At 58.4% G+C, this 25791-nt stretch overlaps 1 protein-coding gene across 3 annotated transcripts; it reads left to right on the top strand.

Annotated features, from left to right (window-relative positions):
* The first annotated feature begins 6450 nt into the window (after positions 1–6450).
* Positions 6451–25517, top strand: GRTP1 (growth hormone regulated TBC protein 1). Of its 3 annotated transcripts, none has more exons than XM_042980576.1 (8): positions 6451–6598; positions 6853–7004; positions 12508–12666; positions 14836–14960; positions 17073–17169; positions 21878–22050; positions 22131–22316; positions 24313–24502. In XM_042980576.1, the coding sequence occupies exons 1-8, from the start codon at positions 6561–6563 to the stop codon at positions 24400–24402; spliced, it is 1020 nt and encodes a 339-aa protein (XP_042836510.1). In that variant the 5' UTR covers positions 6451–6560; the 3' UTR covers positions 24403–24502. The 3 variants fall into 3 exon arrangements, with proteins under 3 accessions (XP_042836510.1, XP_042836502.1, XP_042836516.1); XM_042980568.1 differs by lacking the exon at positions 24313–24502 and adding an exon at positions 23306–24306; XM_042980582.1 differs by lacking the exons at positions 21878–22050; positions 22131–22316 and having other exon boundaries at positions 6475–6598; positions 24313–25517.
* The last annotated feature ends 274 nt before the right edge of the window (positions 25518–25791 follow it).

Here is a 25791-nt window from a genome sequence, read left to right as displayed (position 1 = left end):
CGGGCATGGGGGCAGCTCACAGCTCACAGCCCCGAGCAGTCAGCGGCCCAGCTGCCCAGCCTGGAGGTGGCTCTGAGGAACGTCATCGAGCCTCTAAAAACAGACACCCTCCTGAACCTTTGCTGCTCTGGCCGCTCGCTTACTCCCTCTGTGATCAGCGCCTCCCTACATATCCTATTCGTGATTCAGCCCCTTTGGGTCACTGTGGACACTCTGTTGGACGCTCTGCTGGTGGGAAGGGAAGTGCAGATGGTCGACACCTATCTCTGTATGCCGGGACACCCCCATGGGCCCTGGCAGGTCCCACAATGCTCGGCTCTGGACCCAGTGAGCCCCACGGCTCCATCCTGAAACATGGCAGCTGCTGTGCGTCTGGGCTGAGGGGCTGTTAGAAAACTTCAGAGGGAAGAGCACAGAGACAGAGCACTGTTCTCCCTGCAGAACAGCCTCCCCAAGAAAAATTCTCAAGCAGAGAAGAGCTCCTCACCTCCCCGTCACAGAAATCCGGGTCACAGTGTCTCCTGTGTGTCCAGGATAGGATTGCCAGCTGAAATGCGGGAGCCTGTCACTTCTGATGTGTACCCACACGGCCACCACAGAGTTAGTGGAAGTGTGCCCTGTGCTGGTCCCTGGCACGTGTACTTTCACAGGAAAGTGTCAGTATGTCTCTGGGTGTGTAACTTGCATGCCATGAATCTGGGACATTGTCTTTTTATTGTTGCACTAGGGTCCCAAACTTTTGGTTTTTAAAAAATTTTTTTAAAGTTTATTCATTTTTGAGAGACAGAGAGTGAGCGGGGGAGGGGCAGAGAGAGAGAGAGACACAGAAGCTGAAGCAGGATCCAGGCTCTGAACTGTCAGCACAGAGCCCGACGTGGGGCTCGAACCCATGAACCTTGAGATCATGACGTGAGCCAAAGTCAGATGCTCAACTGACTGACCCCCCCCCCCAGGTGCCCTTGTTTTCTAGTTTTTATTTTTTTTAATGTTTTTATTTACTTTTGAGACAGAGAGAGACAAAGCATGAGCAGGGGAGGGGCAGAGAGAGGGAGACACAGAATCCCAAGCAGGCTCCAGGCTCTGAGCTGTCAGCACAGAGCCCGACGTGGGGATCAAACTCATGGAGTATGAGATTAATACCTGAGCTAAAGTCGGATGCTTAACCTAGTGAGCCACCCAGGCGCCCCTATTATACTTTAGATTCGACCCCTTATAAAATGTAAATAAACATGTCTTTATTTAAAAAAAAATTTATTTTTAACGTTTATTCATTTTTGAGAGTCAGACCATGAATGGGGGCAGAGAGAGAGAGGGGGAGACACAGAATCCGAAGCAGTTCCGGGCTCCGAGCTGTCAGCACAGAGTCTCACGCGGGGCTTGAACTCACGAACCATGTGACCATGACTTGAGCCGAAGTCGGACACCCACCTGAGCCCCCCAGGCGCCCCTGAAGTCCCAGAGTTGTCAGTGCTTTCATTTCCCAGCAGAAGTATTTTTGAATGTGACTGCATTTGGAGATCCAGCCTTTAAAGAAGTGAGGGTAAAACGAGGTCAGTCGGTAGCCCTGATCCCACATGACTGGTGTCCTAATAAGAGGAGGTCAGGACGCACAGAGGAAGCACGTGAGGACGCGGGCAGGAGACGGTGTCCACGCACCCAGGAGAATGGTGCATTGGGAACCAGCCCTCGGACCTGCAGGCTCCAAGACTACATGAGCACGGGTGCTGTCTAGCGGCCGGGCTGTGGTTCTTTGTCACAGAGGCCTGCGCCGTGGGCACAAAAATGGGGTTCTAGCACAGAAGGGAGGACAGGAGAAGGAAGGCTGGGGACGAGCGACAGTGTGTGCCTGTCCCAGCCTGGTACCCTCCCACTCTTCCTGAGACTGTCTGTTCGTCCGTCTGTCCAGTGGAGCAGGTGGAGGCAGGACCCCCGGTTTCTTGGCTTCCTGGGGACGGGGTGCTTCCTGCGCCTCCCCTCCCGCAGCGTCCCTGAGCGTTTTGTAAGATTAGGTTGTATCACAGTTTTTGTTCTTTAAAATGTGCGTTTAATCTTGTTACAAAATAAAACTTGCTTACAAGGAACACTCCCTCAAAATGATCTCTGAAAACAAATCGTGAGTTTCTCCGATGCCCAGAGCCCACAGAACAGCTGCATTCCACGTCTGTGCTGGAAGAACTGGAAACGCCATTCTCAGGCTATAATTGCAGGGCTCCCTGCTCAGTGGACCTGCCCTCTTCCAAAACCTGTTTTTCTTCTGCAGAGGACGTCACTGAAGGGTCTGGGGTGACTTCCTGCGGGGCACTCACAACCTGCCCTCGGAGGAAATCGCGTGTGAGGCACCTGAGCCTGGGAGGCTAGGATGGGAACAAGAGGCCCGGGGTTTGCTGAGCACAGTCTGCACACCGGGCAATGACTGAGCCCCTTCCGGCTCCTGCTGGGGAGAAGGAGACATGTCCAAGAGGACGAGCCTGGCCGGGGTCACACCCCTAGAAACTGAGCAGGGGACCTGCGTGGCCTGGGGGACTGCATTCTCACCCATGACAGTCTCCAGAGGGTGACATTTCCCCAAAGAGAAAGGCTCTCGTCAAGTGGCCCCGCGGCCTGGTGCACCCGGGCTATCCCAAGGCAATGATTTCACTCACACTCCTGGGCTGGACCCCCCCCCGCGGGGACTGGAGGAATGTGTAGTGTCTGATGACGGTAACCTTGGGACAGGACCCCACACTCGCTCCAGGAAGGTGGCCGCTCAGACTCAGAGTTGTGGGCATTTCATGGGGTCACTGGAGACCCCATAGCACCCCGCCTCACTAATAATATCTGCACATGTCCCTTCTGGCTTCATGGGGACGGCAGGAGTGAGAGCCTCAGGATCCTCCAGGTGGCTGGCGGTACACTGACCTCTGAGCAGGCCACAGTGGGCTGGTGGGGGGCCAAGGCCGCAGGGCCAGTTCTGGGCCCTCCTGCCCCCTGTGGGGAGGGCATTACTGCTTTACTGGTTACACACAGTATTATGGAAACTTTCAGAATGGAAAACCGCTCCGTGTACCCAGTGCCCAGCTTCCTGGTTCGGCCATGGCTCCATTCGCCCATCTTTTTTCTCTCTTCTGGAACGAATCTAACACCAACTCCAAACCTCATATTATTTTACCCGTCAATACTCTTCTTTAGTCAAATAGAAAACAAATCTGGACTTAGTACTTCAATTCAAAGGGATGGGGCTACTGCCATAGTGAGGTCTGGAAGCTTCTCTGGAGCTAGGCCACGGGAGGCTTGCTTCACGGGGCACAGTAAGGTAGGTGAGACAGCGGGCTGGTGGCCGGCAGGCTCAGCGGCGGGAGCCGACCCGCCCTGCGAGGCGAAAACAGTCCAGCTCATTACTGCTGGAGCAAAGGAGGGGTGTAGGGGGCAGAGTCTGGCTGGTCCCGGATAAGCAGGGGACCCCGAGTCTCACCTGCACCCCAGGAGAGGGCTCCCCGTGGGGATCTCTTTAGTAGGACACACAGGGGCGTGTTAACCTCCACTGTTTTCCCAGGGCTCAGCTGTGTCAGCCCCCAGTAATACACATACGCACGCACATGCACACACACACACACACCACCTCACTACCGGGACACACCAGCGTCACTAATGTTCCCTTGTCCATGTGCCTCCCAGTCCTCGCTCGGTCTCGCCCCCCCGCCCCCCCCCCCCCACCGCAGGGTCTTCCCGGGTGTGGCCATGTTGCATCTGGTGGTCATGTCTCTCCAGCTCTTTTCAACTGAATCAGTCGACCCCCGCAGCCCTCGCTGAATGTGGGGTCACGCTGTGGTACAGGCCCCGGCTGGGGACCAGCACCCACATCCGGGGCTCGGCAGAAATGCAGCCTCGGGCTCCCACAGCCGCTCTCTGGGTCAGGGTCCCCGTCTGGGCAGTGTCGCCGGGGTGTCCACCCACCTCCCCTGCTGAGGCTTGGCCTGCACAGAAACTTGGGGATGTGGCAGGGGGCCGTGGTGATACCTGGCGAGTGACAGCCTGCGCGGTCTCCAGGGAGGACGGCTCAGCGCTCTGGCTGCCAGCTCTGAGGAAAGGGTTCTGGCAGGGAGGGTGCCCAGGGAACTCAGCCCTGGGCATGTGGATGGAGGTACTTGGAGGGCACAGTGCGCACTACCTCCTGTTCCCAAGGGGAGGCTCAGGCAGACCCTGGGCCGGCAGCCCTCTGTTTCCTGCCCTCTGGCCGCTGCCGTCCTGGCCACCTGGGCCTCCTCATCCTCTTCCCTCCCCTACTTCCTGGGCTGGCTGCTCTTACCTCGCTTGCCCCCACACAGGATGCCCGTCCTCCCGTGTCATCTGGCCCCAATACACCTGCCAGGGGTACCGCCATCACGCTCAAGCCCAAGTGCACATGTCCTGTGGCCTGGGTTTCCTGCGGGGGCATCAGAGCCAAGGCCATGCTGCTCTTCAAGGCAGTTGTGAGAAAGTGTGTGGCAGGGGGTGAGGCCGGATCCTGACCCCCATCAAGAGAGGAGGGGAACCTGCAGGCAAGGAGACAGGCGTGTCCCGGGACTGCTGGGTGGGATGGAAGCGGGGGTGTTGAGTGCCAGAGAAGTGGGGGCAGGAGCATCAGCTTGCTAGTAGGCCCGGCGACAGGAAGCAGGAAATGGGGTTTAGCCCCAGAGAAGAGTTGGAAGGGTGGGGGTGGGGGGGGCTTCAGGGAGTCGTTCCCTTTGGCTGGTAGCAGCCATCCAGGTGGGGAGAGAAACCCGCCAAAGGAAGATGAGCAGGTGCGCAAGGCGTGGGCCGGGGGAGACCCCATGTTGGTGTGAGGATAAGTCACCCCGTCTGCTGACTTGAATGTCACACAAGAAAGTACCCTTGTTGAGAGTGTCCCAAGGAGGTCAGAGCAGGGACCGGGGCGGGGGGGGGGGGGGCTTACAAAGGGCACTGCACTAAGCTGTGGCACCAGGACGCTGGCAGAACTGGCCTTTGCGGTTAGGTCCAGGGGACCCTAAATTACCTACAGCCCCCCAGGGTCCGCAGAAGCCTGATGATGGCTGGCAGCAGGAGGTCGGCGGGGGGGGGGGGGGGGGGGGGGGTCCTGCCGCTCCTCTGCAGGTTCTCTGCTTAGCCCTGGACGGATCAGCTCCGAGCCGTGTCGGCTGCCCGCAGGTCCAGTAAAGCTCGGGTAGACGTGTGGGGGGCGCAGCCACATCTCTGCATGGCCCACAGGCACTTCTCACGAGAAAGTACACACATGCCCCAGAAAGGCATTTCCTCCGACAGGGCTGGTCACAGGTGGACTGGGCTCCAGGGCTCAGAGAAAGCGTCTTCCTGCTTGGGCTCATTGTTTGAAAAAGGACGCTTGGGGTGAGGAGGGCTGAGGCTACAAGTGCCTTAAATCCAAAATTCAAAGAACCTTAAATACCCACTTTCTCACCACATTTGTAAACCAAAATTCACAACATAGTTCTGGCAAATTTTCTGTGGTCTCCCTGATTTGGCAAGGTTTTCACGCCCCAGTGTTGAAATCTCAGGAGAGTAATGGTGCTGGCTCCCAGGGGTGCCCCTGCAGGGCTCAGGGCGTCAGGGCCCCAGGACTGTTCAGGGCGTGCCTTGATGCCTTTAGTTTTGCTGGTGACTCCCCTCCCCCTCGCCCTGAGGAACAAGATTGCAGACAGCACCTGGCCTTGACCCACACGCCCAAGATTCTGAACACGTTATTGGAGGGGTGGCTGAATAGGGAACCCCCCCACCGTTCTGCCTCCTGTGTGGGCGCCCCCTGAGCTGTGAACCCCCAGTCACCCCAGATGACCATCCTGCAGGGTGGTGCACAGCCAGCCAGTTCCCGTGACCATGTGACCCCTGGCAGGGTGGGGGCTTTCCCAGGCAGTCAGGGCAGGACTGGAACCCGGGACCCCCTCCCCAGCCGGGTTTGGGGAGGTAGGAAGGAACAGGGCAGGTCCCCAGGTGGGTGCAGGGAATATACGCTGTTCTCAGGTCTGAAGTGAAGACTGAAAAAAACAAGTGAAAAGTAAGACTTGCCCTTTTCCGGCACAAGGAAAATTAAAATAGGGCTCATAGGTCAGAGCTCTGACCTTCGGACCGGCCAGGCACTGAAATTTGAAGGTATCTCAGGAGAACCTCAACTCTATCTCCCACCTTTGCTCAAAGCCCAGGAGGCCTGAACGGAGTGACCGGGAAATGCCGCCCACCCACCCAGCCAGCCTGGGGGGGGGGGGGGGGGGGGGCGGGGCGCACACCTTGCGCTCAGGACCGCCCCCCGTGGCCCCCTGATCCCGCCCCCAGCCTCCCATCCCGCACCCCTCCCTCCGGGCTTAACACCTCCCACGCTTCCAGCTCCAGCAGCGCCGGACACCGCCCACAGCGGGGGCCGCGGGAGCAGGTGCAGCCCCGCCCCTCTCCCTCCCGCTGCTCATCCCTCGGGCCCCGCCCCCCGCCCCGCCTCCCGCGTCCGCGGCCCGGCGGAAGGACACGCGCTCCGGTCCAGGGAGGGGGACTCGTACCCCTCGGCGTGCGCCCCGCGGTCCCCGCGTCCCCGGGCGCCCCCTCCCCGCCCTCCCAGCATGGAGCCTGCGGGGCGCCCCCGGGACCGGGTCCCCAGGTGGGCGCGTGGGGGCCAGGGCGCGCCTCGCCCAGGCTGGGGTGTGGAGTGCGGGATGGGGACTTGGGTTGTGGAGTGCGAGTGGGTGGGGAGCGGCGGGGAGGGCCGGGGCGCGCCCGCCCCACCCGCGGGTCGGTCGCGGTTCCCGTCGCGTCGCCTCCCCCACGCGCGCACGCGGCCTCGTCCCCGCGGGGACCCAGTGCGCGCGCGAAACTTTATTTAGGGCTTACAGGTTCCTTTTCTTCTCGTTGCAGGATCGATCCGTACGGGTTTGAAAGGCCCGAAGACTTTGATTATGCAGCTTATGAGGAGTTTTTTTCCGCCTACCTGGTGATACTCACTAGAAGAGCGATGAAATGGTCCAAACTTTTGAAGGGGGGCGGAGGTGTCCAGAAGAGCGGTACAGGTGGGTCGGGGGCCGCGGACCGGCCAGAGCTGGTTCTGAGGGGCGGGGTCTCCGTCCCTCCCCGCCTCCCCCCCCCCTCCCTGCCTCAGCGCGGAAGCCCCCTGCCCGGTGGCCTGCCCAGCCCAGCTCTCTCTGGGCCTGGCGCCTCCTCCAGGCCTGCCCTCCCTGGCGCTCTCCCTCATGCGGGTCTGGGAGGGCAGGCTTCCACACCGCCACAGAAGCCGGCCCCTGCCCTGTCCCGCCTGTGTTGACCTCTGGCTGCTTGTCTGGTTTCTGGTGTGGTTTGCTTTCCTCTGGGAATCACATTCCCCTCCCTGCCCCAGCGTTGGCCTCTACACTTGCTTCAACGTTCGTTGAATGAATGGAGTGTTTTCCCCAGGCCGCAGATAAGGAGACGGTGGGGACCTGCCGGAATGTGGTGAGGCCCTTGGGAGGTGTATGCTTCCGGGACTCAAGATAAGGCTAGGGCTTTCTGAGATAGGGCTTTGGTGACCAAGAACGGTGAGGGCGGAGGTCAGCGGCAGGGACAGAGCTGTGTGACCGGTAGCGGGGACGTAATGAGAGCATTCTGGTCTTGGGCCCAGGGCTCCATCACATGACTGGGCAGAGAGAGGCCAGCTGTAAGAGTTTTTTTTTTTTTTTTTTAATTCACTTTTGAGAGAGAGAGAGAGAGAGCTCGAGTTCAGGTGGGGTAAAGAGTCAGAAGAGAGAGAATCCCAAGCGTGCTGATGTGGGGCTGCATCCCACAATCCTGGGATCGTGACCTGAGCTGAAATTAAATGTTGGGTGGACGCTCAACTGACTGAGCCACCCAGGGGCTCCAGTAAAAGGGTTTTTAAGCAAGAGGGTGTGACAAGGTCAAGTTTTGCTTTTAAAGGGGTTGGTGAACTAAGGCCCAGAGCGGCCCAGTACATAGTGCAGTTGCACAGGGTTGGTGGGGACAGGTTGATCTTGGGGGTGGGGCGCTCAGGGAGGAGGGAGAGAGGCTCTTTCTCAACTCTGGGCCCCACCACCCACCTGCCTCTCCCTTGACCAGGGGCCCTCCTCAGGGCTGTTACTGCTGGGGGAGTGTTCAGGAGCGACTCAGGTGAACTAGCAGTTCACACAGTCCGAAGGGCCGGGAGGGGCCTCAGGCTGGTCCCCTGTTGCCAGGCAGACCTTGGATGCCGCCAGCGCCCTGTGCGCTTCCTGCAGGGATCATCCCCCAGCGCCCATCCCTGTGTCGCCTCTGTTTCCATCGGCATGTCTGCCTTTATTCTCCTTTCTGTTTATTCTTAAGAGTTGACTGGTCTTTTGTTTTTAAAAAATACAAGTGTATAAAAGTAAAGCTAATTTGGATCCATGGTGAAAATCTGCATCACGTGAAGTACCAGGGGCTCTCCTCCTGGCCCAGCTGTTGGGTCAGGCAGAGGCCATTGCTGACAGCACCGGGCGTCTCCCACGCACGTGTGCAAATGTGGCGGCTGGCCCCGCAGGCCGGGAGTTGGCGGGAACGCGGGAGAAGCCTCCCGTGGCTGACCCTGGACCCGGAGGCTCGTAGCACGCAGTCACTGAGACGTGCGTGCGCCTCAGTGGCCCTGTCTGTGGTGTTACCATCTGGTTCTAGCCTTTTCCTGTCCTTCCCTTTGGAGGACCCTCAACATCTCCGTCCTAAGCTGCACGTGGCACCAAGTGTCTCTTTTCCGGCATCCGTTCTGTTGAGCGTGCAGAACCTTCCAGATGCTCGCCCTTCCTGTCTTTTCCAGTTGTCTTCCCTGGTTCAAAGGTCTTATCTGGTTTCTGCTCCTACTTTCTTTGAGCACTGGTGTCTGTGAGCTCTAAGAATTTCAGTTTGGTTTACTGAAAGAATTCTCTTTTTGTTTTAACATTTCCTTGACTTACATAACAGACTGTGACTGCAGTAACCAGAGGGGCAAAACAGGTTTGGAAGCCAGAGTGTCAGCTTTGCGATGAGCCTCGGGCCTGGGGGAGGGCGGCCTGGTGTTCCCTCAGGAAACAGAGGCACAGGTCAGTCTGCAAGAGGTGTATGGTTCATAGGGTTCAGTGGCCCCGGGTGTCGTGGCTGGTGCTGGTGTGGTTTCGGGGCAGGACGGTCGGGGAGCCTGTCAGCACCTGTGCGGCTCTGTGGGAGTGGCTGTGTGGCACAGACAGGAGTGGACGAGTTATTCCAGAAATGAGAGTCCAGTTCTGCAGTCACACTCAGCTGACTGTCCTGCAGGGACCATGACATCCCAGGGGGGAAGGGCCTTGGTGGGCATCGTTCTGTGACCTCAGTGACGGGTCTTGTTGCTTCGTTGTCCTGTATGGTTTTCTGTTTTGGGGGACTTTTGTCTGGACGCCTGCCTTCCTGTCACCAATAACACGGTCACCTCCTAATCTTGGCATCAGCACGTCTCCAGGTGGCCACCAGAACTCACTGGCCCGATTCTGCCACATGTGGACACAACCAGTGTTTCCTCTTTGTTTTCTTTTTTGTCCATAGCAAATACGCACCAGGAGCACGTGAGACAGGTCGATCCTTCTCCCGCAGCCTAGAAAAACGAATTCAGTCCTGCCCTGGCCCAGCCATTGCTCCAGCTCACGTCCCGTCTGAGGGCGGATGCTGAACTGCCTTCTGCAGGGTCTCAGCTCTTTCCTAGTAGCTGCAAATGTCAGCAGCATCTAAGTTAGAATTAAGTTGCAAACACATCTGTCCAAAGGCAAATACCAATAAATACAGGGATTTGCTTAACTTTGTTGGGACAGACAGTTGGAAGTGATTTGTCTGGGGTCCACCTTGTTTAAAGAGATGCCCCCCTCATCTTCCCAAGGTCAGGAATGCTGCCGGACAAGTCCTACCCTGAGGAAGGGGTCAGTGGCAACAGCCTTTGTCCCTGGAAGCTGTTGACACAGCTCAGCCTCCTCAGCCACCTGGATCTCAGGCCAGGGCCCCGTGCTTCACCCCCGTCTGACGAGGATACTGAGGCCTCTGCCAGGCGGGGCCTGCGGGTCCCAGTAGAACCCAGTGTCCGACTCCAGTGAGGCGTTTAAGCATCTTACAGGTGCCTTTTTTTTCTATTTGCAAATTTAATTTGTAGTGAAATACGCTCTTACTGGTTATACTTCTGTGAGTTCATGGGGAGGTTCGTGTCCCCTCAAGACTGAAACCAGCCCATGTCCTTAAACACTCGCTCCTGCTGCCCCTGTGGGCCCCGTGCGCTGCCTGGGCGCTGGGGCCTCTGAGAGTGTCCCGCCAGCGGGCCCCACGGCCCCAGGCCTGTGAGGCCGGCTCCCCCTGTGCCCTGATCTGGGGGATCCCGTCCTTCTTCCCTCCTTGCTGAGGAACACCTTGCTCTCCGGGACCACGTTCGGCAGCTGCAGGACCTTTGAGCTGATGGTATAAACATCCGTGCAAGCACCTGTGAGCACTGAGGCTTTCCTGAAGCAGGGTTGTGGGCTCGGAGCCGAGTGTGGGTCTCACCCCCCGACCCCCGTGGTCGAGCTCCGCCCGCGGTGACCCGGTTCCCTCGTGCCCTGCTGTGAGCCTTCCTCAGAAAGACTGTTCTGCCCCTTCTGCCTGCAAGACTTTCCTTTGCGATGCTGTTGAAACGCAGTCAGCTCTGCTCCTGTGGTTATTTCTGGAGTTTCCTTATGCTCCACTGCCTGCGAGTGGGGCCTGAGGTCGGAGGTGAGCCCCTGACTTGGCGGCTCCTCTGGTCCCCCTGGGGATTGTTGTGGTTCCAGGCGTCAGTTGTGCTGGAGGCAGCCTGGGGTCTGCGTGTCCCCCCTTTGCACGTCTTCAAGTTAGGCATCCCCGGCCGCGGACTGGCCCCTGGGGGTGGCCGCAGCATCTGCCTGGCTCCCTGCGGCCGGAGACCCCCACCCGGCTCTGGCGGAAAGCGCGGCAGGCTGGAGGAAAGGCGGCCCCAGTGGCTAGTGTCCTCGGTTCGCGTGACCTCACCAGCGTGGGGACGCCCCAGAGGGTCTCTATTCCCTGTGGCTTCCGCCCCGCATCCCGCACGCACCTGCTGGGCCTTTCCTGCCCTCATGCGCCCTCTGGAAGCTTCCGCTGAGGCCGCATCCGTGGTGTGTTAGCGCAGAGTGCGAGTTAGCGGAGCTTTATCAGTGCTTTCCGTGGCGACTCTTCCTGCCGCGGTTTTCTGTGATACGCAGCTGGCGCCACAGATGCTTTTCTCCTTGTAGCAGATCGTGGACTTTCTTTGATTGTATGGCCTTTTGTTTTTTCTTAAAATGCATTTTTTTAATGTTTGTTTATTTATTTTTTGAGACAGAGACAGAGCATGAGTAGAGGAGGGTAGAGAGAGAGAGGGAGGGAGACACAGAATCCAAAGTAGGCTCCAGGCTCTGAGCTGTCGGCACAGAGCCCGATGCGGGGCTCGAACTCACGAGCTGTGAGATCATGACCTGAGCTTAAGTCGGATGCTCAACCAACTGAGCCACCCAGGCACCCCTAATGCATTTCTTTTTTTAAAAATGGTATTGTGGGGCGCCTGGGGGGCTCTATTGGTTAAGCGTCCGACTTCAGCTCAGGTCGTGATCTCCCGGTTTGTGAGTTCAAGCCCCGCGTCGGGCTCTGTGCCGAGAGCTCGGAGCCTGGAGCCTGCTTTGGATTCTGTGTCTCCCTCTCTCTCTGCCCCTCCTCCACTCTTGCTCTGTCTCTGCCTCAAAAATAAAATAAACATTAAAAAAGAAAATAACAATGGTATTTGTAACGTAATATTGAAGTAAAATAATAAAGCTTTGAGTATTTCCTTCGATGAACGGTTTTGAGGGTTAAACTGTTGCACCCCTGGCTTCCTGTAATTCACTTGAACATCATCTCACGAATCTTTCCTGTTTACCTGGGAAACGAGCGAGCAAGTTGTTACCTGAGGTACCTTGTGGTTCTTGGCTTCTTTTCCTACGTGTTTCTATGGTTGCTAGACAATCTATTTTCAGTAAAATATCCCTCCCAAAGGAAGTAGCTCTCCACTGACACAAGTCAAGTGCAGAACAGGACACAAACACCGGCCGCTGAGCCCCGCGCCAGGGGGTCACACAGGCTCCCAGACTGGGACCCTGCAGTCCCTTGTCACCTCCAGGGCTGGACCATGCACCAGCGCCTCTGTCCCTGCCCACAGCTCTCCCTCTGGCCCTCGCTTCTGCTTCCTGCCTCATGTCCCCTCACTTGGTGCAGCTTCTGTGCCTCCGGCCTTCTCCTGTGTGTGGAGCTTGTGGGGCCGCCCTGGGCTGCAGTGGCCCAGGGGCCCGGCCTGCTGCCTCCCGCACGGTGTGCTGACGGTGAGGGAGGACGGGGGGCTGCCCCGTGCAGGAGAACGGTCTGCAAGGAGTGCACGCAGCCATCCGGGTGGGCATGTGTAAGGTTCTGCGTCTTCTCATGTTTGACATGGGAGAAGCCAGGCGAAAGCATTGAGGTCGCGCCCTTTGCTCTCGGGCTCTGCCAGGCTCTGACCCCAGGCCACACTGGTCTGTCCCTGACCGCAGCCCCTGCTTTCCGTTTCAGTGAAGCGCTATATCCGGAAAGGTGTCCCCCTGGAGCACCGGGCCCACGTCTGGATGGGGGTGAGCGGAGCCCAGGCCCGGATGGACCAGAACCCCGGCTATTACCACCGGCTACTGCAGGGAGAGTGCTGCGGCAGGCTGGAGGAGGCCATCCGGACAGGTGGGGACTTGCGCTGTTACAGATTGCCCACTGCTTTTAATTTGGAATTTTATTTTTCTTATGGGAAAATCAAACCTTGAGCATTCGTGAGGGGAGAGCAGTGTTTTTCACTGATTCGGCAAACACTAGACGCCAGCCAGCTGGGAAGGTCAGTATGGGCAGGGGCAAGGGCAGGGCAGGTTTCTGCAAGAAGACCTTGCTGCAGGCTCTGAGCCGGCAGTCGTGACTGGAGGGTAATCGCTGGGAGGGCTTTGTGCTGATGGCAGCGCCCTGGGACTTAGGGACGCACGTGGGGATGTGTGGCTGGTGTTGAGCTCTGGGTGCCTACGGTGCCCCAGGCACTCTCAGTGACCACACAGGCTCACGAGCTCTTAGATGTTCCAAGTGCTCAAAACAAACGTTTAACCCTTATAAACTGAATAATTTAGATTCTTAGGAAGTGTGACTGATCGTCTGATTTTGCTTTTGAGACATACACCCTTAAATATAAAATAAGTTTTAAAGCCCAATTAACTGAGTGTGCTGAGAGGTGGGACTCCCTGGAGGCGGTGAGACTGGGGAGTGTCCCCAGCCTGGGGAGGGGGTCCCTTGCTGCGCAGAGGCCACACGTGTCAAGAAAAACAGAGTGTTGCTGTTGGTTTGAAAAATGAACTGAAAGGCTCTGTTTTAGTGCCGGTGTTTTTGGATAAAAATGTCTTATTGTGGTAAAACATGCATAATAGAATTTACTGTTCCACCTTTCCAAACCGAAACCCCGTCCCCACGGAGTGTCAGCCTCTCCCCAGCCCCCAGCTCACCATCCTGTCGTGTCTGGCTCGCTTACCCCGGTGAGGGGCCCTGGAGGCACATCCACATGGCAACAGGCGTCAGAATGCTTCCTTTTCAGGGCCGGGTCCTGTTGGCTGTGCGGACAGACCCTGTTTTGTTGGTCTGTTCTGTTCTCCGCTGATGGGCGCTGGGGTCGCTGCCTCTGCTTTTGTGGGTTTGCTGTTACGAGCATGGCCACATGGAGATTTCTCTGAGTCCCTGCTTTCCAGTCTCTTGGCGTGTGCCCAGCAGTAGACCTGCTGGACCATCGTCGTTCTGTCTGTTTTCTTGAGGGGTCTGGAGAAATTGCTCTGCAGGGACAGCGCAGTGGAGCATTAATAGGGTGCGTGAGCAGACTGGACGTCCCTGTCCCACCCACCTCTGAGGTGGGAAGGAGGGGCTGTCCCAGGGAAAAATTTCAAAACATCTCCTAATCAAGGGTAAGAATAAGAATGGGCTTGGGACTGGTCACTCAGAGTCTGAATTAGTAAAAAAAAAACAAACAAGAAAACCAAAACCAAAACACCACTAAACTCCTGGTGGATTCTAAGTTTTTGGGATATTTAGAATTTCAAGAAAAAAACGTTTTTGTAAACAAACACACAATGGCAAATAACGTCCTTTGAGGCACTAATACTTCCTGTTCTGCTTAGGTCAGTTCTTTTATAAGCAGAGGTGCGGCTCGGAGACCAGAGGGAGGCCCAGGAGCGCTGCCCGAAAGCCGTGTGGGGGCCGGGGGGCCTGCACACCGGGTCCGTTCCAGTCATCAGCCGTAGCCCAGTGGCAGACACACCACTAATCTAATCCAAGTGGGGTCACTAGGTCAGAAAAAAGAAGTACTTGTGTCATGCACCCACACCTCCCCCCTTCTGCCCGTGTGTGGGCTAGCTCACAGAGTCAGGGTCAGGTCCGCGGGAGGTTCCCACAGCGCCGGTGAGGAGGACGCAGGTTCTGATGAGCAGACAGTTTATTCACTTCTCAGTGTCTGGTTTTGCCGTTTGTCTCTGAGGGATTCTCGGGGTGTTCTGCCTTTCCACAACTGGAAAGATTTTCCAGTTTTGTGTTGCCTGTGGTCCTAGAGTTAACCTCCTGGCTGGGGGTGGGGGGGTGTTGGGAGGGGGGTGCAGACAGGCTGCATGGCAGGGGCTGTGAGGAGAGGCGGGATACCCTCCTCTTCAGTCCTGACTCCCATCGCTGTGGCCTCAACCGTGGACGTGGCAGGGGCTTGTCCACAAAGGGCGACCAGGGTCGAAACTTTCGCTTACACCTGCCAGGTGGGGTTCGGGGCGCCCCCTGTGGTAGACATGAGGGTTACATCACAGGCTGGTCTTGGGTAATCCTGTGTTGTGAATTTCCCTGCAGATATGAACAGGACCTTCCCGGACAACGTGAAATTCCGGAAGAGCGCGGATCCCTGTTTACAAAAGACCCTGTACAACGTGCTGGTGGCCTATGGGCGCCACAACCAAGGTGTGGGGTACTGCCAGGTGAGCCCCCAAGGGAAGGTGACAGCGACCAGCAAGGATGCACTAACCCTGTTCACGGGCTCTCTAGTCATGGTGCCTGTGACTTTGACACATTCCCCAGGTAGAAAAGTGGTGAAACATATGCTTAATGACTTACTTTGATGTCAGAAAGGGGAGGCTGGGAAGGTAGGAGGTCACTTAAGTGACCCTAGGGCTGTAGGTACTGAATGAGTGACTAGCATCTGCTGGGCTCAGTGCAGGGCGTGTGTGGGGCGCTCCTCCCATGCTATTTCTGGGAGTCAGATCTTCCCCTGCGATTGAAGGGGACAGCCTGCGTCCTCACCTGCCAGTTCCTGTCACCTTGCGAGGACATGCACTGTCTGGGGTGTTGGGGAGGGAAAGACAAGGGCGTGTGGAGCCACAGAAGTGCCATTGGCGAGCCTGCAGGGGACGCGGGACGTCCTGCGTGGGCCTGAGGGGCTGGAGGCCTGCCAGCTTGCTGGCTGCTTGGGTGCCTGGAGTTCTGCTTCCCGCTTCGGTGCTCCTGCTTCTAGGGCTTCCCGAGGGTGCCGGGATCTGTGTGGGGACTTTGCAGCCCACCCTCTCAGGCGAGGCTCCAGGGGCTCGGCGGCTGGGCTGGGGGGCCGTGGCTGCAGCGACAAGAGGGGCAGAGCATCTTGCAAAGACAGCAGCAAAGTCGCAGGCCAGACAGGCTGTTTTCTCAGTGCCCTGGAGCCTGCCCGCGGTGCCAGGGGAGGAAGTCGGGATGGGTAACTGGCCGTCCCGGACGAGGACCGGCCTGTGGGAGCCGGGGAGGCTGGGCAGCCGAGAAACCGTCTTTATGTTATTCCACTCGCTGTTCTTGTAGGTTTTAAAAACAGCGTTAAAACAACCCTCACAACTTTAAGCGTGAGCGCGATGTGCAGCTCATGGTCCGTATCTGTGCACACGCGGCTGTGGGGACAAGGTCTGCAAGCTGAGTGTCAGGAATGGGAGTCTGTTCTCCGCGGTCGGAGGCGGGGTGTGGGCAGGCTGGCGCCCCCGCGGCTGAGGGGTGGTCTGTCCAGGCCCCAGCCGCTCGTGGTCTCTGGAGAGCCCTGGCGTGTGCCTGCCTCTTCACGTGGCCTCTCCCTGGGTGGCGTGTGTGACACTGGGTGACAGAGGCTGGATTTTCCCCGTTACTAGAGGAGGGCACATTTTAGAAAGCATCGGGAACAAGGAAGGAAGTGGAAGTTGTCTGGAGTGCAGTCACGCAGACACTGGCCCACTGTGAGTGAGCCCTGCGCCTGCAGCTCCCAGGTGCCTTGAGCCTCCCTGGCGGTCTCCCTCATAGAAACTGTCTGCAGCCCTGAGCGTCCCGCCACGCTCTCGCGGTTTTACAAAATACACTGTTGGCTTGGCATCTGCTCCGATGCAGACTTGAGCACTCGTGTCTGTTGGAACACCTGCTTTAGAGGCTGGATGTAGGTGTCGTCTGGGCTGAAGGACTGTCTGAGTGGTGTGGTCTCGGGGGTGGGGGTGGGGGGAGGCCTGAGGGGGTCTGAGTGGTGTGGTTGGGGTGGGTTGGGCAAGGCCTGAGGGGGTTCTGAGTTGTGCGGTCGGGGGGTGGGGTTGTGAGGCCCGAGGGGGGGTCAGAGTGGTGTGGTCAGGGGGTTGGGGGGGATGAGGTCCAAGGGGGGTCCGAGTGGTGTGGTCGGGGGTGGGGGGGGGGCTGAGGCCTGAGGGGGTCTGAGTGGTGTGGTTGGGCGGGGGTTGGGGTGGGCAAGGCCCGGGGGGGGTGTCTGAGTCGTGTGGTTGGGCGGGGGTGGGTGCGAGGCCCGAGGGGGGTCCGAGTGGTGTGGTCGGGGGTGGGGGGGGCTGAGGCCTGAGGGGGGTCTGAGTGGTGTGGTAGGGGGGCCGAAGCCCCAGGAGGGTCTGAGTGTGGACTCCAGGGCCGTGACCCCGACAGCTTCTTCACATAGATTTGTGTTTCTGCTTTCTCGTGCTGTGTGTGTCACTTGGAAGGCAGATCTCGATCTTGCACCAGAAGGTCGTTCTGGAATTGCGTGGTTTTGGGGACAGCAAGGGACGAGCAGTGCGTCATAGCCACCGAAGGTGGCTTGAGGCGGCTCAGGACCCGTTTTCTTGTTTCAGGGAATGAACTTCATAGCAGGCTACCTGGTCCTCATAACCAAGAGCGAAGAGAAATCCTTTTGGCTGTTAGACGCACTCGTGGGAAGAATACTGCCTGGTGGGTTGAACACGCCTGTGACCGTTTGGGCCCTGGTTGCACTCTCTCTGCTCTGCAATTTAGCGTGAACTGTCTGTGTCGGGTGCTGGGCTTGGTCCCCAGGCTGCCCCATTGTGTGGAGGCTCGCAGGGCCCAGAATCAGTGAGAGGTCCACTCAGCTTCCTGTAGAGTTCAGAACAGTCCTAAGAGTGAGTCGTTATCAGCTGTAACTGTTATTGGGATGAGAATCATTCCTTCCAATTCATTGATTAATAAATAGCACCGGTTTTGGTAATGCAGTATGGACCCTGATCGCTTTGGGAAGAGAAGTGGCCAGAGCCGTCTTGGGTGGGAGAAGACCTGTGCCCTCCACAGCCGCGACGGTGGTGACCGGACCCAGCCTCGTGCTTGGCCTAAGGCGGGCATAGCTACACAGGGCATGTGCGGCCCGGGGAGTTCTCGTGACCACCGGACGGGTGAGCCCTGGTTCTCCCCTCCAGCATAAGTGCCCTCAAGTCGGGCTGGAACCGCCCTTACCACCCTGGAGAGCTGGCCCCAGCTCCGGGCACCCCGCAGTGACCACGGCAGGAGTCGGCTGTGATTTCTGCCTGGGAGCATACAGCATGTTTCCATGTCCCGAGTCTTGCCTCAGCACAGCAGTACCACACGGGCCCAACTACTGATCCATTTTACAGAATGGGGACTCCCACACTCCAGTGCCATTGTTCGCCATGGCACAGAGTGGACACGCCAGCAGCCCTCCTGGATAGGCCGCCTTCAAGGGACAGACCGTCCCCATGTGCGTGACATCTCACCATCCCAGCTCTGCCTGGGGAGGCCTGAGCGGCAGGTGCAGGGAAATGGCGAGGAAGTGGCGGGGCGGGGGGTTGGTCAGGGGACCTTCTAGATGGAGCGATGGCTGAGCTGCGTCTGGAGACTGAATCATGATGTGTATTTGTACTGTGACCAAGTCACCTCCTTCCCACAAATACTCACTGAGACCTGTCACATCCCCGGGTTGCTCTGGGGCTTGGGAAGTTTCAGCGAATGAAGACACAGGCGGGAGGGGGCAGCAGCAGCCACGGCACAGCCTGAAACTGTCACAGAGGGGCTCTGGGCTGGCCCTGAAGGGCAGGTGACTGCACAGGCTTGTGTGTTAGCCCCTGAAATGTCCTTTCCCGTCCTCGCGACGTCCCGTCGGACGACATTGCAGTCAGGACTGAGGGGGCAGAGGCACTGCTGTGGGTCACTGGAAGCAAGCTGGCCCGGCACCAGCATCCTGCTCCCTAGTTTCTTTCCTCGTCACACAGAAGCAGGGGGCCCGGGAGGTGGCACACTAGTCACACACGCTGAGCCGTGCCGGCCTCCCCGCGGCACAGGCTTCCAGGACTGGTAAGTCGGAACAGAAGGAGTCAGAAAGACGAGCCGAGACAAAGGCTGGTTCTCTGGAAAAACCGACACAACAGACAGAGCCTGGCAGGACGGATACGTGGAAATGGAAAGGGTGCTGGAATTTGAAAATCTTTAGAGGTTTTTAAGAATCTCAAGAGAATACAAGTAAGACAAAGAGGCCAAGTGGAAAATTTTGAGAAAAATACTGCCTAACAAAGCTGATTTAGGAGAAAGTGGACTGTCTGAAATGGCAATACTGTCATCGAACCTTGAAGGTGTGGAGAATTTCTGCGCGCTTTACAAATCTTTCAGAAAACAGAAAAGGACACACTCATCCACTCACGTTGTGGGGCTCGCGCCATGCGGCTGTCACACAGACAGATGTCATGGAAGCTCTCACATGCGCAGATCACACTTGCGGTGACATCAGCTGCTTGGACCTCGGTGGTTCTTTTATCTGAGGAGGGTTTATCTAGGGAACCAGGGAGGCCTGAGGGAATATTGGAGATTTAACGTCCTGTCCTGCCATTACAAGGAAACGGTATGGAGACCAGAGGCGAGAGTGCAGAAATCGATTGGTCTTCCGACCTATGAATCTGGGGGACTTGGGGCTTGAGGTATGTCGATCAGTAGGGAAAGATCGCCGTTTGCAACATCCTCTGTGACACCTGTGTACATGGAAAACCCTATTCCTACTCCAGGTGGATTCAAGACACATGAAAAAGCGGAACTTTGACACTTAGAAAATGAGGTGAGAACAGCCTCGTGCTTGCTGAGGAGGGAGGTAGGTCTTGAACAAAATTCAAAAAATAGAAGAGACAAGATTGATAATTTTCGTTACGTTAAAATTAAAAACTGACTTTGAGATAAGGCCTTGCAAGGAAAGCAGAAAAGAGGTGGTGTCTGTGATCATGCAGCGCACGCGTGAAGGGTCCCTACCGCTCTGGGTAGGAGCGGCTCAGTAAGAAATAATAGGAGGCCTGTGTGGCTGAGAGTTGGGAAGACCGGCTGAGGTCTCCCACGAGCGAGAAGGTGCGAGGACACCTGTGACTAGGCCAGCAGAGCCTCCCCTGTTTCAGAACAGCTGACGTGGAAGGGAAGTCGTGTTCTGGAGCACCAGTACACGGTGTGTGCACGCCCTGAACTTGGCCTCCACATGCAGACCCCGCCCTTCCTCCACCCAGCCTGCCGGGCGGCCTCTCTCGGGTCAGGCCGCTGTCCTGAGCAGTCACCATTCGGACCAAGGCATCCAGGGAAAGGACGAGGGAACAGGCTTCCTGGGCCTGCGGAGACGCCAGTGAGGCCCCGGCTGACGGTGCCATCGGGCTTCAGGAACGGAGCGGGAGCGCCGTCTGGGATGTCGCATCGAGCAGAGCCCAGTGAATCAACACCCTGGTGTCCCGACAAGCTGGTGTGACCTGTTTCCCCTCCAAACACAGCTCAAGACAGAAGGTGGTCCAAGGGAGGACCAAGGCACCTTCCGTGGGGGAGACTCAGGGGCCCTGGGAAGCAGAGCGAAGGTGTGAACACCGCTGGAGCTGCCGTGTGTCTCCCGTGTCCTCTTGACGACCTTGTCCCAGGGGGTCGCCCTACCTGTGGGCCGTATCTCACCGCCTGTGCCCTGTGCCCGTGGGGTGTGCTTTTGCCTTTGGGGGGCTGGGGAGCATCGGTTTTGGAATTAGATGGCACCCCCTTGGATCCCAGCTCTGGCAGCAGTAAGACGGGCTGGTTCTAAATCTGTGCCCCAGCCCGGCTCAGCCCTCCAATGTGCTGACGTGGCCAGGGCACTGTTTGCAGAAGGCTGCCGTCCCCGAGGCAAGGCCCCCGCCAGGCCTACTGAGGAGGCTCCTCGTCCTGTGCTTAGCCGAATGCTGGCCCGGAGGTGTGCTTCTGCTCAGACGGCCCAGAGGAGCGGGCCCCGGGCTCCGGGCTCCATCTGCCTTCAGCGTCAGGGCCGGATGTGGCCAGGAGGGTGAGGAGGTCAGGTCTCGGGGTTCCTGCCCTGGTGACCCTCAGGCCCTGGACAGTCAGGGTGTGAGCTGGTCGGGTCTATTTTTGGAAGGTGCTGTAAGCCTCTCTGGGGCCAGGAGTGAGGCCACCTTGCTGGGAGCTCAGCAAACCCTCTTACCGCCTGAAGGCTTAACCCGGCTGCCCCAGGACGTCACTTGGAGAACTGGGTCGCTTGCAGGACACTCTGAACGGACTGCAGAGGCTCTTTGCTCCATCTCCTGGGGGGGCCAGGATGTTGCTCAATTTAAGAAGAGATGATAGATGCAAAATGAGGATATGAGCAGGAAAAACTTGTAAAATCCTTGGTGTTCTGTTTTTAAATTTTTTAATGTTTATTCATTTTTGAGAGACTACTTTAACAGCAAAAACTAAGCATTAAAGTCTATAATACGTGCCTTTAATGAGCAAAAAAGTTCTCTGGGAGGACACATGCGTTCGGAGAAGACATACTACGTCGTGCTGTCTGTCCGAGTGCGTGGTCCCAGCCAGTGGGGACCGCCAGCTGCCAGCCAGTGCCCAGGCCTGTGGGCAGGAGGAGCGGAGCGGCCGTGAAGTCACCTTGGTGGGCTGTGCTTTCTGTGCTCCTATGGTCTGGGGCCCCCAGGCCACGAACTCGGTTAAGGCATTTCTCCAACTTAAGCTATCAGGTCTCATTGTGATTTACAGGACGGCCCAGGCCTCTGGCCGCCTCTGTCCTCCTGCAGTCAGAGGGGTGGGGATGTCCAGCCCCTTCTAGAATGCCAGGAACTTGACCCTCCAGTGTGGAGAGAGGACGTGGACTGATTCCGAGAGCAAGGGCCCCGTCCTGTGCAGGTCACTGTCAGCACTGTCCCCGCACCTGTTCCTGTGTCCTGCGGCCCCTGCTTAGCCAGATGGCGTGTCCATGCTGCCGGCCAGCCCTCAGCAAGGGCACCAGTGTGATCACACTGACGAGCCCGTCCCCAGAGCTTTCTCATCTTCCCAGACCGAAGCTCCGCACCCCCAGCCCTGGGGCCCACGGTCCTACGTCCAGTCTGTGGGTGTGGTGGCTGCAGGGATCTCAGCCACACCGGTCCAGCGTCTGGCTTTGGTCCGTGCACCTCGTCCTGGGGGCTCACCCTTGCTTGTGGGGCTGAGGACAGTTCCGCCCGCGTACACGGCACACTTTTGTCCCTTTGCCCGAGTGGACACTTGCTTGTGTCCCCCTCTCGGTGCCATGAGTGCAGCCGTGCAAACGCTTCCCGCCGGCGGATTCTCACCGGTGCACGGCGCGGCCTCGCTTTGGGAGCCGCCCTCTCCTCTGCTGGGAAGGGCGCTCAGCCACAGCCCTGCTCTCCTCGTGTGGCAGATTACTACAGCCCCGCCATGCTGGGCCTGAAGACAGACCAGGAGGTCCTGGGGGAGCTGGTGAGGACCAAGCTGCCAGCAGTGGCGGCCCTGATGGACAGGCACGGTGTCCTGTGGACCCTGGTCGTGTCGCGCTGGTTCATCTGCCTGTTCGTGGACGTCCTGCCCGTGGAGGTGAGCGTGGCATGTGCCTCGCGGGGACCAGGGCCGTGTGAGCCCCCAGCCGGTGACACGCCATTTCTGTTTGTCCGCAGACGGTGCTCCGGATCTGGGACTGTCTGTTCAGCGAAGGCTCGAAGATTCTCTTTCGGGTGGCCCTGACCCTGATCAAGCACCACCAGGCCTTTATTTTGGAAGCCAGCAGTGTGGCGGACACCTGTGAGCGGTTCAAGGAGATCACCCGAGGCAGCTTTGTGACCGAGTGCCACACCTTCATGCAGGTGAGTGTCGGGGCTCTGCTCCCGGTGCAGCGGCCTGGCCAGGCGTGCTGGCGTCCCCAGCCTGCCTGTCCCCGTGTCCCCTCTGGGCCTCGCCCCCCCCCCCCCCTGCTGGGACCCCCGCCTTGGGCCGGTCCAGGTTCACTGGGTCGGAATGCAGACCCATCTGACCCCTTCCCCTGTAGCTAGTGTCTTTGGTCCCAGATGGCTCTCCGTGGCCCCAGTGGGGTCGCATGTGTCTGTTGTGTGTCCTGCCCCAAAGGGCAGCTCCCCGATGCCAGGGCCTCCGTGCTGGGTCCTGGACCTTGTGCAGGCTGTGTAGATGACTCTGGTGTGCTGAGCGAACAGAGCAGGAGCCGTACCGACAGGCCTTCTGTGGAGGCCGGGGGAGGCCGATTTCAGGTTCTGCTCAGCACCTGAACAGCCATCAGTGCAGGCAGGTGGCCCGGTTGTTCCCCCCGACCTCCCGGGAGGTAGCAAGCCCCCGGCTCTGCCATCAGGGGACACTCGGGTGATCTTCTGACGGCAGACTGCCCTGGAATCAGGACGCTGGCCAGAGTGCACCACTAAGGCTTTCTCCCACTGCGGGGACGTGGGAGCGCGGAGCGGGGTGGCTTTGGGAGCGGCCTGGGTGGAGGCGCGGAGAGGCCGGGGCCTCTGCCCTGGGGCATGGGGAATGAGGGGTCCTATTCCAGCCGGACTTCAGGCCACGGGATGACCAGTCGCCAGGGCCACACGCGATCTCTGAGTGGCGGGCAGACGGGTGGACTGGCCATGCTCAGCAGCCTCAACAGAAGTGGTGACCGGCTGGGTACTGTCAGAAGCCTGCAGCTAACTCTTTGGAGCCCGTCCCACATGACACAACGCCTCGTCCAGAGAGGGCAGAGGGCAGGGTCGTGAGCCTGGGATTTGGACGAGGCCCCGCCTACCCCGTCTGGGCTGTGGCTGCTGGTGGTTCCTCCTGGGTGACACGGGGTTTTCTGTTCCGTTAGCGCATGGGCGGCGCGAGGTCTGGTGATGCGGCCGTCACCCCCGAGGGACCCAGCGCCTGCCCCTCCCCCACCCAGCAGCCACCGGTCTGCTTTCCGTCCGGGTTTGCCTTGTCTGCACGTGTCAGGTACACCAGTGAGTCCGCGTGTCGCTGTCTGGCTGCCTTCCCTCCGCGTGACGCTTTCAGCGCCGTCTGGTTCTGACTGGCATCGCGCACGCTGGTGGTCACACAGCAGGTGCTCAGTGCGAATGTTTCTAAAGCACCCCAGGAGGCCGAGTGGCTGCCGGTACCGCGAGCCACCGGAGGGAAGCACTGTGCGTCGTGGCCCTCTGACAGGAGCTGCTGGGGAGGCGGCCGGCGCGGGGACCTTCCCCAGCAATCTCTGCAAAGTTGAACACGTGTTTCTTCCCCGAAGCGCGGTACCTGCAGCCCATGCGCCCTCTAGAGAGAGTCCCGCACAAGAACATCTAGAATTTTCTGGAGAGTAAGCAGGGCTCACAGGACTTGACTGATTCCCCCTTCAGGACCGTAAACACTCTGCCCCGGCCTAGGTGCTGCATAACACGTACCTGTGGAAGAATTCCTCTAATTTCTTCAAAACAAAACAACACCTTTTTACTGCCAGCCTCACATCTGGCCTGGTTTGTAAATCGTGAATTTCTCAGCACTAACTGTAGAAGTGATCGTTAAATTATTAGTATGCAGGAGAGATGTGATCGCATATACTCCCCCCACCCCCCCAACCCCCGGGGGACGTCTTTCTCAGCGCGAAGCCCCTGTTCTCAGCAGACAACAGTCTGAGGCTCCACCGGCTTCCCACACTCCGGCCACTCACTGAGGGCCCTGACTGGCCTCGGAGCTGCCACAGGACCCCTCAGCTACAGCTCGGGGCCGCAGGAGAAGGGGCCGTGCAAGCCCTTCCCTTGGGGCAGCAGCGGGGGTATGGGGGGGACCATTGAGCTGAACACCTGTTGCTGGTTTTTTAAACAAATTCCCTTTGTGTTCCAGAAAATATTTTCAGAGCCCGGGAGCTTGTCCATGGCCACCATCACCAGGCTTCGCGAGAGCTGCAGGGCCAGGCTGCTGGCGCAGGGCTGACCAGGGCCCCTGTCTGCTGTCGCCCCCGAGGCTTCATTTCCAGAGCTGACGTTTCCTGCTGTTTGGTGCCGGAGTACTTGACGTCTGTACACTTCGTTGTGAATGTTTTTCAAGACCGATTTAAAATTATGTCCTCTGTAACTCAATTATGGGCTACGAAGTCATGGATTTCTAGAAATGTATTTTTACTTGAGATCTTAACCTATAAAATGTGAGATATGCATATTTAATAAAGCACGTGAACACCTCCGAGTTTGTGACCGTCAGCTCACCGGCTGATTGAAAATGAAGACCAAACCCGCAAACTGTCACTAGTGTTAACGCCAAATCCCTTTCTGTGCCACGGCATCTACGTGAGGTCTGTGCACACAGCACGTGATTTCTCTTTAGAAAGGTAATTTTTAAAAACTGATTTTTGAAATTATTGTATTACATAAAGCAGAGGTGTGTAAGCTTTAGGGAATGGCAGAGTCTGACTTGGGCCCACGAGTGCTCACACAGCCACTGTCACCCTGGATCCCTGGAGGGAGAAGCCCCAGTGAGACCCCATCTTCCTAACCCTGACCCTGTCTCCCGGCCCTGACAGTGGGGCTGCTGCTGCCTGCTGAGAAATCCCACTGCCTGGGCAGGCTGAGCCCTGCATGGGGCAGGTGGGGGCCTAGAACAGTGTCACCTCTTGAACACCGTGGGCAGCGGCTGGTACCCCTCAAGGCGCCTGGGCAACTCCTTCTAGCCCAGCCGCGGAGGCGCCTCCCTTCCCCCATGGTCCCAGAGGGTGCTGGCCTGGGACCGAACTTCCCACACAGATGCTCTCATCAGGAGGAAGTGGTGGCATGGGCGGGTTGCCAGAGCTTGGGGAGTCCCCGAGCCTGCCCCCACAGGGCAGTCAAGTGTGGAGTCACTGGTGTGGGGGTGGCGGGTGCCCAGCGAGGCCGGACACACACCGGCCGTGGGGCCCCAAGCCGCGCTCCTTGGCCGGCAGCTCCAGGTGGGAGTGTCGGGGACACCCGGGCCCCAGGGCTCCCGGCAGGCAGGCTGGCTGGCTTCAACCTCACCAGCAAGGTGCACAGATCCCCGAAAGGCACAGGTCTTTGCTTAAAAAGCAAAGAGGACAATAAACCTGAGGCCCAGCTCGTGCTCTGAAAGCTCTGAGCGCCCTGCTGGCCGCCTGTGCTTTGCAGTGGGGCCACGAGGGTCCAGGTCAGTGCCCACAGGGGAGCCCCCACGGCCCTCCTCCCACTCGCGGGGGCTGTTTGGTCACCACTGAGGACCTACCTCCAGATACAACTCCTGTCAGTCCTCCAAGTTACCACCCAGACGACCTACCGCGACACCAGCTCTCTCAAACGCTGGGTGACAGACGCCTGCCGCCTACCGTGAGTACCACTG

This window comes from Panthera tigris, chromosome A1 (assembly GCF_018350195.1).
Source record: "Panthera tigris isolate Pti1 chromosome A1, P.tigris_Pti1_mat1.1, whole genome shotgun sequence".
In the NCBI taxonomy this organism is placed as follows: domain Eukaryota; kingdom Metazoa; phylum Chordata; class Mammalia; order Carnivora; family Felidae; genus Panthera; species Panthera tigris.
Note: the sequence above shows the minus strand (reverse complement) of the source record. Positions and strands in the feature narration are given on the sequence as shown.

Excerpts from the sequence above, each read along its gene's own strand:
- GRTP1 (XM_042980568.1), top strand. The coding sequence starts at position 6,561 with ATGGAGCCTGCGGGGCGCCCCCGGGACCGGGTCCCCAG. Across the intron at positions 6,599-6,852 it reads CCCCGGGACCGGGTCCCCAG|GATCGATCCGTACGGGTTTG; the intron begins GTGGGCGCGTGG and ends TTCTCGTTGCAG. Across the intron at positions 22,317-23,305 it reads AGTGCCACACCTTCATGCAG|CGCATGGGCGGCGCGAGGTC; the intron begins GTGAGTGTCGGG and ends CTGTTCCGTTAG.